Raw genomic sequence first — 17,037 nt, forward strand, 5'->3', positions numbered from 1 at the left:
CTGGAAAGGGGACATGCTGCTGCTTCCAGGAGCCGCATGGAGTGGGTCAAGCCCCCGACCCCGCCTGGAGCGCCAGAGTGGGGCAAGCCCTGGACCCCGCTCCCCGGCGGGAGCTCAAGGGCCAGATTAAAATGTCTGGAGAGCCGGATGGGGACCCTGGGCTGTAGTTTGCCCACCCCTGGTCTAATCTCAAATTCAGAAGCTTGATAGGCAGCTAGCAAAAATGGCAGTTTGCATCTTAGAAAAAATGACAAGACAGATAAGAAAGGGATGTGTCATTTCGACTGGATGTCTGGCGCTGGTTAGGTAAGTGGCAAGCTGCAAGTTCTCTGCTACTTAATTTTGTTCATTATATTGTTACTTCAGTTTCCCAACTCATTTCTACTGAAGATGGAAGTCTGGGTCCTGTCTGACAAGTAGACTGTGAGCTCCCTGTGACAGGGACTGTTCTATTAATTGTTTGTACAATGCTTATAGGGTTCCTAGTCACTAGCATAATTCAAATAAATAGTGATTGGTGGTTTAAAAATACTCAAAATAGAAAAAATATGGCTCCTCCAAAAAAGTAACCTAGATATTCTGAAGAAGTAAAACACACATAAATCTATTATGAGAGAAAGAACTGACAGGAAGGGGATTGCAATGCAGGACAGTTTGTTAGCAAGAGTCAGGCTAACTGTAACCCTAATAATGCGAGATTTGTAGAAGCGAGGATTGTGTGAGGCGAGTGGGAAAGAACTGTGCGAGAAGTTGTTGCGACCTTGTGTAGATAATGTGTAGATAATATGGTAGACTAGAGTCTAAATAAATGAGAATAAGAAGATATCAGGATGACCTATGTATAAACAAAATGCAGCTGATGCTTATTATTGTCTGTAACAAAAGATATACATGCTTGCTGTAATTGTTTACCTGTAGAGAGACCTGCCTAGGAGGGGGAGACCCTGTGTCCTAGTGCACTCTCTCCCTCTAAGCAATTGCTTGAGAAAATGAAGTATCTGACTTTGCTGTACCCAACCAAAGAGTGAGAACTCTGTTATTCTCCGACACTTCTGATTTCTCAGTTGGAAAAAGGAAATAGTTAACTGGAAGCTGTGGAGGATATTCAACCATATTCAGAGCATTTCTGATGCCAGTCACTGGAGAATAAAGTGATTCTAGTGAGGTAATCTATGCAATGATACTTGCCTCAAGAAAAATGTTATTCTGTTCCTATATCATCATCTCTGAAAATCTACAAACATTCCAAAAACAGGTTAAGATTTGAAACCTTATCTAAATACAAATGTTGACTCTTACAATGAATCAATAACAGTCTGAACACAATGGGAACTATCTATTGATTTATTATTTTCAACAATGATTACTTCAACTATTTAAAAAAAAAAAAAAGTCTTTACCAACTAATGACTACTGAAAAGCCAGACCTTTCCAGCCCATTTCATATTCTCTTTCAGCCATTTCAGAGCAGAATTATGTTCCAAACTGTAAACCTGTTCCATATTAATATTCATTGTCATGTGCTTAAGAAAAAGCTTTGGATTAGATATACGAGCAGCCTGAATCAGTCTCTCAACTGCTGCTTGATAGTCATCTTTACTCCGCACTTTTTGTTCTTCAGATCTGCAAAAGAGTTTTCACAAGTACAAAAGTCATTCATTGATGGTTTTCATTTATTGGCATCAAGATTACTAAAACAGTAAAAAAAATCCTGGTGTTCATATTTCCTAATGCAAATATTGTAAACTGCTAGACACTGACAGCTGATTGAAGTTTCTGAACTAAGTTAGCACCTATCAGAAAAAGTAAAAAGTAACACATTTAAAAATACTGGTGCTTTTAGGCATTTTACATCTCAGTGACAAATGAGTTGCAAGCTTCCACAACAGCATACTCCATCAGGAGTTACTAGACTCCGGAGTGGAAGAATTAGAAACAAGTGGTAGAGCATCTTAGGCACTGATCTGGCAAGAACTTGGGCATACCTTTGACTATATTTACAGTACAGAAAGTTAAAGGATGTGCTTAAGACCTTTCAGGACAGAGGCCTTATTTATTATTTAAACCTACAAGAGAAGTTACAGTAGTACAGACTTGAATCTGGCTATCTAGTTTGGGTTGTAAAGTTTTACACCACCAACTATAGTTTTTAAAAAAAATGATTTGGTATGTCCCATGTCAGTAGCAGATTTTGTTCTACTTCTCAATAAATGGAGTTTCTGCTTAGGGGGCTCCAACAAGCTGGAAACTGGATTGCTCCTTTTCCTTCTGCCTCAGGTAACACCACCTGTGAGCTGAGAAAAGACTGCCACTTTTTTGTCCTCAGCTAACAACCTGATCTCACTAACCAAGGACTGATCAAGAGTTCTATTATTTATCCGAGACAAACTGCAAAAAACAAACTACAAATACATATAAATAATGTAAGAATTTTAACAGAAAATCGTAGTTATAGAAAAGCGTTTAAGTCTTTAGCTCAATGCCAGAGGCAATACATTTCTTAAAACATCCTCAGTGAAGGAGGATGAATCCTGGAAATAATCTGGTTGATATGGTTGGTGATTAATGGACAAAGATTGCCAGGGGAGGGCAGGAGGAAGAGCTCAGAAAAAAGTTATTCATTTTCTTGTAACAGTTGTTCTTTGAGACCTGTTGCATATGTCCATTGCATTAGTTGTGGACATGTCCCATGCACTGGTGCAAGAGAGTTTTCTCTAGCAACACCTGTAGATGTAACCATGCCTGCACCCTGATATTCATAATACCCTGAGCCACGTTATAAAGATCAGAGTCACCCTGCCCATCCTTCAGTTCCTTCACACTGGACTTTTAGATGATAGACTCTGATACACTGGGGAAGGAAGATGGATCATGCAATGGACATGTGTAACATCTCGAAGACCAACAATTACCCAAGCACTGTCCAATAGAGGTGGGGCTAGGAGTCTTATGGGAAGAGAGATTGCAGAACTGCTTTCCCCACATTCACATCTTCCCTTGATGTGGTAGTCATTGCATAACATCTAGAAAAGGTGTAGACTGTAGGTTGCTGTTCTGCATATGTCCACAACAGGCCTAAGCATGAAAACAGATGGAGCGTTTGATGGACACTTCTTTTTATGTGCTGATGAAAGTGACCTCACCCCTTCCAGGCCAAGTACAGATATACTTGTACATCTCAATGGCAGAGATAGGCTGCTACCACCACCATGTATTTGGTGAAAACATTCAGTGTGGCTGACAGGTCAAATGATAGAACTGCTAACCAGAGGTGGTGTTCTTCTATGAACGTTAGAAATTTCCTGGGTCCAGGGTGGATTGGCACATGGAAATAAGCATCCCTCAACGATCTAGTGAAGGGATAATAGTTGTGAGGGAAACCATATGGAAGTAGCAGGAGTACTGAGTAGGCACTACTTCTGTGGCTCTCAAAGAATGTAGAGTCTGCACTTCCTTGCTTTAGTAGACTCATGAGGTGGATCCCTGAAGGGAGACAAGGAAGGCGTGAGAGACAAGAACTGCAGAGTATATCCCGATGCCACCATGCTTAGCACCTACTTGTCTGAAGTGATGAACTACCACGCACTTAGGAAATGTGACAAATGAGGGATGACAGAGTTTGGCATAAGGCTTTCATAGGCTACATAATTACCTCATTTATAGGGAGAGCAACATTCCATGATGTAGCTGGGTGTAAAATGTCTGAGTTTGTGGGGATTTTCCTCTACAACCTTTATTTGTATCCCTAGAGATGTAGCCATCCTTTTTAGGAGCTCCTGGGAGGATTTAAAATAATCTTGTACAAGAAAAGATTACTCCAGTTTTAGGGCCTCCGACAGTGAAATGGACAAGATGTTCAGAAGAGTCCTGTCTGAAGCAGGCAACAGGCAGTGCTGATCCTTGGTGCCTTGCAGAAGCTTGATACCAACATCAAGCTGTCTATCGGTACCACATGCAGAAATGTTCTCCCCTGGGGACATGTGTTTCCATAGTGTGGTGGTTGCCCAGCACTAACTTTGAATGGTCTTTTGGTACCAGGTGAGGAGACTTCTCTTCTTGGGAACCTAGTTCTGTAGTGCAGTGAAGAAAATGATCTAGATGCCAGAGGCATCCCTCACAGTACCCAGTAGGGCCAATGATGGAGTTGGTATGGTACTGGAGGCCAGTCGCATCTAGACCAAGCATTCCATTCTCTCGATCTGTTCTTGTCAGGATGACTCCTATGTTGTTACTACTGTTACTATGACGGGGCGATGTTCCCTGAAGGAAGCCCTGGATTCTCTGAAGTGGGAGATGTAGAAACCCACTTTAGACTCTGAGGAATACTCCGAAGGCCAGGATGGAGCAGTACCAAGTGTTTTCATGGGAGATTGGGACAGCTCTCTGAGGGATCTGCAGTACCAGAAGCAACAACAGGGGCTTCCAAGCTATCAGAGCAGATCAGTTACTGTTTGTCTCAGAGTTAGCATCGAGATTGCTTGAAGTGGTAGAGGACCTGAAGTCACTGATGCTGTAGGAGATCCCAATAATGTGGATTCCCACGTGCAATAGGCTTGGCAAGGCACTGTCAGTCTGAATAATCAATGAGAGGAGTTCCAAGAGGCTCAGCAGATCCTTCCCAGCTGCATATGTCTCTGTGGTGGTCAGCGCCAAAATAGGCTTTTGCCCAATTGTGAGCAGAAGTGATGGCTCCAGAGTCTTCAACGAGGAAGGAGTTGGCCTTGACGGTTCCAGCACAGCAAGTGGAGTCAACAGCTCTGGTCTGGTCAAGCTGCTACTAGGATTCAGCACTGGGAAGCAGTAGGCCAAAGGGTGCACTCTACCTTTGGTATCGAAGTGGCTTGCCTCTACAGTTGAGAAGTCAAACACTGAGGACTTAAAGGATGTGGAAGTTGTTCGCTTCTTTGGCTTCAGAAGCTGAGGGTGCTCTAAGTGCTTGTGCCCCTTGAGGACTGTCCCAGCAAAGGGGATCTCCCTTTGTCTCTACCCCCAGGTAAGACATGGGGAGCACTCCCGGATGGGGAGGAACTCCCTCTAGTTGACTGAGATGGTACGGATGGCAGATGAAGAGCAGCGTCCATGAGAATGTACCAGAAGTGCTGTTCTCTCTGCTTCTTAGTTCTTGTCTTGAAGCCCCAGCAAACTGTACACCTGTCCCTGATGTGACCCTCACCCAAGCACTTCAGGTAGTGAGAGTGAGGGTTGCTCATGGGCATGTTGTAACACCTGGAGCAGGGTTTGAAGCCAGGGTACCTTGGCATAGGTTCCCTTGGTACTGTGTGGAGCCTGGCATCCACGTACCATGGACAATCAGGAAAAGAAAAAACAAAACAAAAAGAGGTCCAAGGACCCCAAAATGAGTTTCACTAACAATATAAACTATCTAAAAATGGCATATTTGCTGAAGGAACGAACAGAGAGCATGCTACGACCACCAACCATGGACTGTAAGAAGGAACTGAAGGATGGGTGGGAGTGGCTTCACCCTTTATACCCTTAGCTTGGTGCATGAGTAACACCAGGATACAAAGGTGGCCACCTCTGTGGGTAGAATTAGGGAAAATTCTCTGGCACCAGCACACAAAATGCGCACATACCTAGTATAATTGACATACGCAATTACTTGAAAAAGAAACAAAGATTACTTCAAGATTACTGGTCTTGGGAACAAAGTGAAGGTCTAAGTTAGCAAGAGTGGCAGTGGAGTCAGAGACAGAGGAGACAACTTTAGTTTTAACTAAGGAAGCAGAAGAATTGAGGAGAGGATAACCTGTTTACAAGGGCTCTCCAAAGCTGTAACTAATGAAACATTCCACACAGAGGTGGCCAAGGACAGAGGGTTTTGGGATATTCTGTAATAGAACAGAAAAGGTGTTTCTTTGAAGAGTGTTAGTATGTTTTCTGATTCAACCATACCTTTCTATATGCTTAACTAGAGGACAATATTTTATACAACATATCACGCAATCCTATTCTTTTTGATAATATGGTGCATTGTTACTATGTTGGACATGGTGTGGGGTATCTGGTCTCCCTACTTGAATCTGAAATCGCTATTTTTGTTTTGTTTTTCTAAAAGTTCTTGATGTACATATTTACTGCCCTCTGTAACCAGAATAAAAAAAAATGTTAATTTTTCTTAAAAAGGATTTTCTTTCTCAAGCACAACAGTGAATTAAATGCATGAGCAAACTTTTTCTCTTCCAGATAGTATATCATCATACACTGAGAAACAGACATAAGAAAAGTACTAAAAATTGACCAACTAACCTTTTCAGTACTATCTGAAGTATCTGATTGGTGGCACCCGGACTCTGAATATTACTAGCATTTGAAACTAGGAATATTTCAATGGCCAGCAACATCTCAATCTCAGACATGTAAGAAGGAATCAGTAAAAGTTTGCGGTATAAATTTCCCTCTAGCGGTGGGTAGCAACCCAATGATAAAGCACCTGATAGTGGAAGCATAAATGCAAAAGTTAGGTTGTTACCATTGAACTACTACCTATTTTGAATGTGTGTGTAGCTTGAGATGTGGGGAAAAGCAAAAAAAACCCCCTAAGTATCTGAACAGACTTTTTGTCTACAATGATGGTCACCATAGGTGCTGACTCCATGGGTGCTCCTGGGCTGGAGCAACCATGGGGAAAAATTAATGGGTGCTCTGCACCCACTGGCAGCCAAGCTCCCCTGATCCCCCCGCCCCACCTCCTCCTCCTCCCCTGAGTGTGCCGTGTCCCCGCTCCTTCGCCTACCTCCCAGCGATTCCCACTGTTTGGCAGCATTAGCACGCTCTGGGAGGGAGGGGGAGGAGTGGGAACGTGGCACGCTCAGGGGAGGAGGCGGGGAAAAGGTGGGGCCGGGGCGGGGATTTGGGGAAGGGGTTGGAATGGGGGGGGGTGGTCAAGCACTCACAGGAAAGAGGGGAAGTCGGCATCTATGATGGTCACTGAGGTCTTTACTTTTTCAAGGCACTAAACTTTGAAGAAAGTAATTTCACACAGGAGTTTAGTTCATTTTCTTCCCCAACACAGATTTTAATGCAAAATCCTGACCCCATTTGCACTTGGTATGCTTACCTATAAATAAATTATGCCTATGGAATTAATCTGCTTTCCCCCAAAATACCATGGATTCAGCATTTGTCACAGAATTCGCCACATACACAGTATTTTGTTTTGTTTCCATGCTCTATGCAGATCAATTTGCAGTTGCCTCCTGCTTACTTGCTTCTCCACAAAAAGGATTTAATTGGATTACAGTGCACATTCCCTTCACTTTTTTGTGGAGCCAGGCAAATGGAAGATCAGATTCTCGTGGGGGAATTCTGTGCCACTGCGCAACGCAGAATTTTTCAGAAAATAATGTGTTTTGAGCAGATGGGCTGTAGTGCTGCCCCTAGGGGCCACTGGACCCAGCAGAGCCCAGCTCAAACATAGAAGACACTGTGGGGAGGGGGAGAGAGTAGAGAGTTCCTAGCAGATTCAGTTCCCCATACACCCTGAGGGAAGGAGACAGCAGTGTGCAGGAAACGCCACACAAACTGGGGACTGAGCATCAGGCTGTTTTTCCCTCTGGATCCCTGGGCTTTGGGGTGTGGGTGTCTGGGCTGGGGGGGGGAAATGGCTGGGCTATGTGGGGGAGAGGTGCGGGTGTTTCTGTGTGTATCTGTATTGTTACAGACATACTTGCTGACAGGTAAATTACCAAAATAATTTAAACTGGCATGATTATGTAGTGTTATTTTGACAAATAAAATTTGCAGAATTTTGAAATGTTGTGTGCAGAATTTTTAATTTTTTGGTGCAGAATTTTTTTTTTTTTGGCACAGAATTTCCCCAGGAGTAATCAGAGAGCTAGAGCCTAGATTTCAGCTAGTGAGTGGGGAGAGGCAGAAGTGCAGCATGGTAAGCTGGGCTGCTTGAAGAACAAAGCAGCTGAGGACTGGAGTGATGAGCTGCTGAAACCAGCTACAAGTTTCCTGCTACCATGGGGGAAGGAGGTTCTGAGACTAAGAACATAAGAACGGCTATACTGGGTCAGACCATAGGTCCATCTAGCCCAGTATCCTGTCTTCCCACAGTGGCCAATGTCTGGTGCCCCAGAGGGAATGAACAGAACAGGTAATCACCAAGTGATCCATCCCCTGTTGCTCATTCCCAGCTTCTGGCAAACAGAGCCTAGGGACACCATCCCTGACAATAACCATTGATGGACCTATCCTCCATTAATTTATTTAGTTCTTTTTTGAAACCTGTTATGGTATTGGCCTTCACAACATCCTCTGGCAAAGAGTTCCACAGGTTAACTGTACGTTGTGACTAGACAGTAATGTGGCAGCAAAGAAGAGTGGAGGGGCTGCCTGAGGGCATAATAAAAAACCCCATCTGCTAAACAATTGCTGTAGAAAATCAACCAATTTTATACCAATGAGTATTTTCAGCTGAGCCATAACTGTGTGTCGGAAGCTGGGAATGAAGGATATTTCACAAAGACATATAAATTAATAGTGTGGTGCAATTTAGGGATTTGTTGCCAGTTGGAATTTGGTCCCATTGTGCCATGGAGTACAGGGGGCCCTTGTCCACAACATTTACCAACTGATATTTAATTGCAATTTTAAAATAAAGGTGTATTATATGTTAGAGCACAAAATAAGAAAATGGAATGTTACAATCTCCTTGTCATATATTGTTTTTAGTGTCACATTTATGAAAATTATAGGAGGGGTTAAAGTTAAATTTGGGTGCTGAGGCATAATTTTCATGGGTGATAGAAATGAAGAGGGAATATGAGACATAAGTAAAATGGATGCATCCTTTAAATGTTAATTTTCAGAGCTTTATATTTGTGATATTTTGTAGTGAAATAGAATTATTTTATGAAAATATATTTTCAGGGTGTTAGGTAGACTCCATTGATTCACATTTTCAATCTTAACTGTTTTCTATTGAAGTTTTTCTTTACAATAAAATAATGCTCAACAATGAAGCAGACAGGATTATTTTCTTCTCTCCACCAAAGATGAGGCTGATAGTTCCATGATGTACTCTGCCAGACTGATGTCTTTTAACTCTGTATAGATTGAACTGTATAAACTTCTGATTTTACATATGAACATTCTATACTAGGGAAAAATGTAAACACCTGTACTCTATTTAATTTTCTGAAGTCTCAGGGTTAGCTCCTGGCTCCTCTTCTACACCACCACCTCCAAGTAGGCAGGAAGCTATTCTATCTGCCTGGTTAGTAATTCCCCAGGTAAAGAGGAATTCCCAGCTGAATGTGTGCTCCACGCCACATCCTCTGGCCTTGGCATAGGTTTGTGGCTGGAGTACTGCTGTGCTCTGGTGATCCCTGAGTGTCAGCATGGCCCCCTAGGGGCTGTTGTAGCCTGTGCCACTTAGAACTGCCGTGAGGCTACTTTAAGTTTCTCTCTGTGCCTGTCCTGTACCTCAGAGCCACATTTGGGGACCTATACCCAGCCCAACACCAGGCATAGAAAAGTTGTCTATGGGGTCTGGCCCTCAGTTTAGTGTGCTAAATGTCTAATATTACTTTTCTAATTGATTTACCACAAAAATGTATTTGATTTCCAGTAGTATTCTTACCCATTACTTCCCAAAATATTAAGTTCTTATGAGTATAGCTTATTCAAGTATCATAAGCAGTGAATAAGATTTCAAGGGGAACTTACTTTTGTAATAGATCCTGGCTTTAAGCCACAAACAGCTCCTTCCCAATGCTGTAATTAATCCTCTAATTAAAGTAAAATCAATGGGGATGTTCTTTGACAGCATAAAGTCTGTTACAGAAGAAGATATACCAAGGCCCTTGCTCTCAATACAGGCATCTAGAAGTTTGTTAAAAAGAAGGCTGTACTGGGAAACATCTAGAGTGTCTGAAATGAAAAGAATGTTAATTATGGAAATCAGTCAAAAGCAATCTTAATTGCTGGATATCTTCCCAGTACTTCCTATAAAAATAGCAAAAGTTCAATCTCTTCAACCTTAAATCAGAGCAGTTGGTTTCAGAAAAAAAATGGTGAAAATTAGAGAGTTAAATGCCTTATGATAATGATGCACTTGCCTCCCTGTTGGAAGGTCTCTTTGTGCAGATCTCAATGACACACATTCTGTTTACATTGGTTTAAAAAAGTGTTAATAGATCAAGTGATTAAATTATTTTAAACTGAAACTAATGCTGAAAGCAAAAAATAAAATAAAATAAAATAAAATAAAAAAGCCTTTAAGATGACACTGAATTCTGATGGTGTATTGAAAACTGATTCCTAAATACCATGTTATGTTAACATGCATGGAAATAACTGAGCAATAATGCTATCATTCGCAACACTAACTGTCTTTTCAGAGCTATAAAATAATATTAAGGTCTGTAGAAAGGGTGTTTGAATCCTGTTGAGCAGTACAGGATCCCTACATCAGTCTTATCCTTCAGCAGAGACTTGAAGTACTGGGGGCTCTCCATGGGGTTCAAGAAAGGAAGAAGCAACTGGCAAAAGGTTTTGAGCACCAGCAGTAACAGAGGAAGAACTCTCCACAACTTCCTATGCCTTCCGGGCTTCAAATGAAGAAACCCCTGCTGTGCTTCTTGGACAGCATTAGGACCTGGTGGAAAGACTAGGGAAGGAATTATTCATCCAAAGGACTCTGCTCCTCCCCATTTCAGCCCAATATGCCTTGTTGGGCTCTTCAGCCTCCCAACCAGGGTGGATAAAAAACAGTGATTTAAAAAAAAAGTAAAAAAAAAAAACCTGGATTTTTTGATAAAATGCTTTTTGAGGGAAAAAAACTATCTAAAGATAGTTTTAATTAAGATAAGATATCTTTGAGCTATAATGTATCATGGAATAGGGACTACAAATTCTAATTCTATAGTATGAGACAATATATTCATGTAATGTTTAAGAAAAGTTTTGTAGATGAGTTCCAATAGTTCATGGATTAGGGACCCAATCTTATGGGGTTCCAGGGGCTTCTTATAGATTATTTAGGTTAATCTTTCTATCTATCCAATGGGACTCAGTGCTCAGTCTAGAAGATACCATCAGAGATGCTTAGTTTTGCAGTTCTCAAACTGTGGATTTGTATCTCCAGAGATAACATGCTTGTTAACTGCAAAAATATTTTTAAATAAATAAATAAATAAAATATAGAGGTGAGAAATAACAGACCTCAACCCTATTGTCCCTCTGCAAATTTGTGTACCCAGAGTCAAGCCCTTATCTCCTTCTAAAAGTGCTAACTTTCAAAAAGTTCAATGAATAGAAGATTGTTGGGGGCGGAATAGATCTGGACAAGGAGGAGTCTGGAGATAAATGTGAGAAGGGAGGGACAGGCAGTAGAAACAAAAGTGAAACTGTTTGAGCAGCATATTCCAGAAGTCTTGAGGTCTTTCTGAGTATAGCCTTCATTGATTTGAGCTCTGCCATACCATTTTCTCACTAGAAAGGAAAACCGATAATGGCAGCAGGCCATAAAAGAGACCCAGTTTGGGAATATTTTAATGAAGTTCTTCTACCTGTAGGTAAGACAGGCATGTGTGCAAAATGCAAACAGTGCAACAAAGAAATGCAAGGCCTGGTTGCCCGAATGAAACAAAAGCAAGAGAAGTGTTCTTTCTCAGAAGGAAGCTGCATTGAAGATGATGAAAGGAACATGTCCGAACATGCAGGATCTTCAGGTTGGTAAACTTTTCTATTTCATACTTCTTTCTTAAGGACTGCCTGTGTTCCTTCTGGACTATTCTTGAATTCTCATGTTTGAGCAAAAAATATAGTTGTTACTCTATGGTACTATCATTTTAGATACAGTTGTGATAAAAAATAAATAGCTGAAATAGGCAGATCTTCCTTTTACAATTTCACCTTTAAAGTAGTAAGGTCAGTGAATGCAATGAGTAATACTAAATGAGCAGTATGGTAATAATTAAAGTAACTGCATTGACTTATTTTGTTTAGGAGAATCCATCTTCAACGTACAGGATTCTGAAGACTATTCACCTTCAAGATCACCATCATTTTCTATAGTTTCAGAGTTATCTGCCAATGATAGTGTTTCTGTCACATCATGTATGTCGCATAGCCACAGTATATCACCTATAGCAAAAAGAAAAAAAACCCTCCATCATCCAGAAACAACCATAGATAAATTTGTGATAAGAACCAGCAGATTACAAAAAGAGGTAATTGATGAAGAAATTGCCTGGTTTGTTTATGCAACAAACTCTCCTTTCCATATGATTGAGAACCAACACTTCATTAACATGATTCAGTCATTAACACCAGGATACAGTCCACTCAACAGAGCAGATGTCACAGGCACATGGCTGGATAAAGTGTATGAAAGAGAAATTGAGCAGTGTGCAAAAGGTCAGGAGGGTGAAATTATTAACCTGAGTCTTGATGGGTGGAGCAACGTCCACAACAGCAGAATACTTACAAGAAGTAGCAGTAAAAGCTATAACAAACTGTGAAAAAAAATTAAAATGTCTAGTACGCAGCTTGGTCACAGACAATGATGCAAATGTATCCAAGATGAGAAGAAATTCAGAAGAGAGTGAAGAGAGTCCCAAGCTAACAACATAAAGTTACAGTGCTCATTTGATGCACCTACTAGCCAAAGACTTCAGTGTTCCAGAAATAAAGGCTAATGTTGTTGAAATTGCAGAATACTTCCATAACAATCACTTTGCAGCAGCTGGTCTGAAAAAAGTGGGAGGAACCAAACTAACTCTCCCACAAGACGTATGATGAAACTCAGTAGTGGACTGTTTTGAGCACCATATCAAGAACTGGCCTAATCTGATGACAGTTTGTGAACAAAATCGTGAAAAAATAGATGGCACTGTCACAACCAAAGTTCTCAACAATAGGCTTAAGAGAAATGTTGAACACATGCTGAGTACCCTGAAGCCTATTTCTGTAGCCTTGAACAAAATGCAGGGAAATAGCTGTTTTATTGCTGACGCTGTTGAAAATTGGAAGGAATGGAGCGAGATCTTAAAAAGAAAAATATGCAATGACAGAGTTAAATTACAAGCACTAAAAAAACAAATGGGACAAGCTCATTTTCTTGCAAATATTCTCGATACTCGGTACCAGGGTCAAACCTTAACTGCTGAAGAGGAGGAGTTGGCTTTGACATGCACATCCAGTAATAATCCCTCCATAATGCCAACTATAATACACTTCAGAGCTAAGGGTGAACCATTCCTGTATTCTTGCCAGCAAGTTAAAGAAGTATGGATTGGATGAATGGACTATAAGGTGGATAGAAAGCTGGCTAGATTGTCGGGCTCAACAGGTAGTGATCAACAGCTCGATATCTAGTTGGCAGCCAATATCAAGCGAAGTGCCCCGGGGTAGGTCCTGGAGCCAGTTTTGTTCAACATCTTTATTAATGATTTGGACGATGGGATAGACTGCACCCTCAGCAAGTTCACAGATGACACTAAGCTGGGAAAGGTAGGTACACTGGAGGGTAGGGACAGGGTCCAGAGTGACCTAGACAAATTGGAAGATTAGGCCAAAAGAAATCTGATGAGGTTTAACAAGGACAAGTGCAGAGTCCTGCACTTATGACGGAAGAATCCGAAGCACCGCTACAGGCTGGGGACCAATTGGTTAAGCAGCAGTTCTGCAGAAAAGGAACAGGGGATTATAGTGGATGAGAAGCTGGATATGAGTCAGCAGTGTGCCCTTGTTGCCAAGAAGGCTAACGGCATACTGGGCTGCATTAGTAGGAGCACTGCCAGCAGATCGAGGGATGTTATGATCCCCCTCTATTTGGCACTGGTGAGGCCACATCTGGAGTATTGCATCCAGTTTTAGGCCCCCCACTACAGAAAGGATGTGGACAAATGGGAGAGAGTCCAGCGGAAGGCAACAGAAATGAGCAGGGGGCTGGGGCACATGAGAAGAGGCTGAGGGAACTGGGCTTGTTTAGTCTGCAGAAGAGAAAAGTGAGGGGCAATTTGACAGCAGACTTCAAGTACCTGAAGGGAAGTTCCAAAGAGGATGGAGCTTGGCTGTACTCAGTGGTGGCAGATGACAGAACAGGGATGGTCTAGGTTGGATATTATGAAACACTATTTCAATAGGAGGGTGGTGAAGCACTGGAATGGGTTACCTAGGGAGGTGGTGGGGAATCTCCTTCCTTAGAGGTTTTTAAGGCCCGGCTTGACAAAGCCGTGGCTGGGATGATTTAGTTGGTGTTGGTCCTGCTTTGAGCAGGGGATTGGACTAGATGACCTCCTGAGGTCTCTTCCAACCCTAATCTTCTACGATTCTATGATTCAGGAAATATATGTTTGCTGATGATGTTTTAAAGAAAGTTACACCAGTGAACTGGTGTAAGTCACTTAAGCACTTGGATTCAGAGACTGTTGAAGTGATAATCTCACTTTTAACAGCAATAGCTTCTTCTGCCGGTGTAGAAAAAATATTTTCTTGCTTTGGAAGAATTCATTCCAAATTGAGAAAATGTTTGGGACCTGAAAAAAGCTTTCCTGCTCCCCCCCCCCCCCCCCCAGATTATGAACCAACAGGAAAATGAAGGTGAAGACGACTGAGTTAGTTGCAGAAGTCAATATTTTAAGTTTCTCTTGTTGACCTAGCTGACATAGTCGATTTAATTTTTGCTGTTTTTAAAAAAATATTTCATTTAACTATTTTAGTTAACACAATTTTAACAAAAACAAACCTAATTTTAAAAAACTTGAATGTTTAACTACATTCAAAAATTCATATGTTTGTTTTGTTAAAATATTATGTTTGCTATTGAAGAAAAAAATCCAAAATACATGACGTCGTTGTTTTAGTTAAATAAAACAATTTAAATATCTGTCTGGTGATGTTCTCCTCCTAATACAGCATGGCAAGAAAATCCTCTAAATATTAATGATTAACCTGTTGAATTCGAGATAGTTCAGCTCCCAATGACTTCATAAATATCTGCTTCAATTACCTTTGGTAAACGAAATAACCAAACAATCATTCATTTTCTGATTTAGCTGTAAAACTAATCTTAAAGTGATTTATTTTGAAAACTTTTTCGAACGTATAGTGTGTACCTTCTAAAAATGAAACCTACATCTATCTCTGAGTTGTGAAGAATATGTATTACGGTTATAACCACCACCAAGAATGCACTTTTATGTAGAAATCCATGATTAAATCAAGTCTTCCTGACTAGTGATTTAAATCAAATCCACCCTGCTCCCAACAATCATAGTTACAATGGCCAGCCTAGGTGGGGAGGGTGTTGAAAGATCAGGTAAAGGTAGGAGACTTCATTCCCCAGGTCACTGAATGGGGCTCAAAAAGCAGTAGGATAATGACAGGGAAGATGATGTAGGATTTCTTAATTCCAGTCTATCAGGGATAGAGAATAGGAGAAGACTGCTCCCCAATACATGTGGGTGTGCTGAGAAATGAAGATTCCCTTCCTCACTCCCCCCAACAATCACTAATAGGCTGTTCAGTTCCTTGGTGGATGCCATAGCTCTTTGAGGCTTGTAAATCTAAACAGGCATGTCAGCTGAATAAGCTCTGATATGATGAGGTGAAAGTGGGAGGGGGACTGGGGAAATGAACACCTTTCCCTAGATGCTATTCAAGGAGTAGTCGAGCAGTAGATCTTCATCCCCTACTTCGGGATCAGCTGGGTACAGGAAGGCCAAGGGAACAGGATGACAGGGGGAGTGGGGAAGGGAGTTTTCAGGATGCAGTGGGTCTGGAAGAGCTGTAGGTAGTTTTAACAGGATGGTTACTAATGTGATCTCTATCCATCTTAGAATGTCCCTATTCCATCCCACTTAATAGACTGCTTAAAATCTTTACGAGATATACAGGAATGGTGCTCCATTTTCATGGACCTCAGGGAACTGGAACTGGCTAAGAATATAGGGGAAGTAGGGGATGGATACGGTAACCCAACTTGCAGTTATTTTTGTTTGGATTATAGATTTAAGTATAGTCATCTATATTATTTTTTGAATTGTCATGTTTCCTCTGAAGAAATAAGAGTTCTAAATCTGCACTGCTCTGCAACACATCTTAAGAAACTGAATCAGAAAATCAGATAGGATAGAAACCATGTTTAGTAGTACCAGATTCTCATCTTTTAATTTGTTGGCTCTTAACACTAACTTTTCTTACTTACCACAACAATTTTGGAAACCTGGTAGATTCTGCAGAACTTCAAATGCTTGTCTATATAGATTCTTGGTCAAACATTCACATGCAATTGCACACAGCAGGTTGTGTCGATTGAGGACATCCATTCTATCACAGGGCCACAATGGTGTATTTATTATCCATTCTGACTCTGAAGTGAAAACAATAGAATTGTTTTGAACTAAAATTGGGAATAATAAATAATAGGCTATGAAATCCATACTGAATACTGACATGGAAGAGGAGTTTCAAAACTTCACAGAAAAATGCACAATTTAAATTACCAAGTTTTTGTTAAAAACAAAAAACAGTTTCTCACAAATTTGATTCTTAGAAGCTTTATTCCTTTAATCTAGGGTAAAAACACATTAAATTTCATGCTAATGAAATGGGCTCTTTTTCAATAGCTTGCTTCTTTTAAAGAGAGTCATAACACTCTTCTATCAAGAGTGATGTGAAATACCAAATTTTGGATCCCCACTTTCTCTCTTTATTGCCTCACCTCCTCCTTGTTCTCTTTGACTTCTGTACATTCTCTTTTTTTTCAGGCTCAGGCCAGTATGCATGCCAAAAGTACAATGATTACAGATTGTTTTATGGTAAAGTGTGAAATAGAGTACAATATTCCAATTTTAGTTAGCACTGTGCTTCTGGACCAGAACATGTCACTAATGTGGCTCTTGAAAACTTTTGGTGCTAAACGTCAGTTGGTGTCCACTGGGTTAAAGGAGACAGACTAACAGTCAAGTACACCCTGGACAGGCAGGTTATCTGTCTTTTTCCAATACAATAGCATGGATTTGTTTTTTTTAATTAAAAAAAATATAGGCTAGTTTT

At 40.9% G+C, this 17,037-nt stretch overlaps 1 protein-coding gene across 6 annotated transcripts in view; it reads right to left on the reverse strand.

Moving 5' to 3' along the window:
* Positions 1-1,330: 1,330 nt before the first annotated feature.
* TOPAZ1 (testis and ovary specific TOPAZ 1) overlaps positions 1,331-17,037 on the reverse strand; it is a 97,861-nt gene continuing 82,154 nt past the window's right edge. For all 6 annotated transcript variants that reach the window (XM_065583559.1, XM_065583558.1, XM_065583556.1 and 3 more), the window contains 4 exons: positions 16,187-16,351; positions 9,700-9,903; positions 6,271-6,454; positions 1,331-1,623 (listed from right to left, as the gene is read on the reverse strand). In XM_065583559.1, coding sequence (XP_065439631.1) covers positions 1,404-1,623; positions 6,271-6,454; positions 9,700-9,903; positions 16,187-16,351 — 773 coding nt within the window. In that variant the 3' untranslated portion in view covers positions 1,331-1,403. The remainder of the gene's footprint in view (positions 1,624-6,270; positions 6,455-9,699; positions 9,904-16,186; positions 16,352-17,037) is intronic.

This window comes from Chrysemys picta, chromosome 2 (genome assembly GCF_011386835.1).
Source record: "Chrysemys picta bellii isolate R12L10 chromosome 2, ASM1138683v2, whole genome shotgun sequence".
In the NCBI taxonomy this organism is placed as follows: Eukaryota; Metazoa; Chordata; order Testudines; family Emydidae; genus Chrysemys; species Chrysemys picta.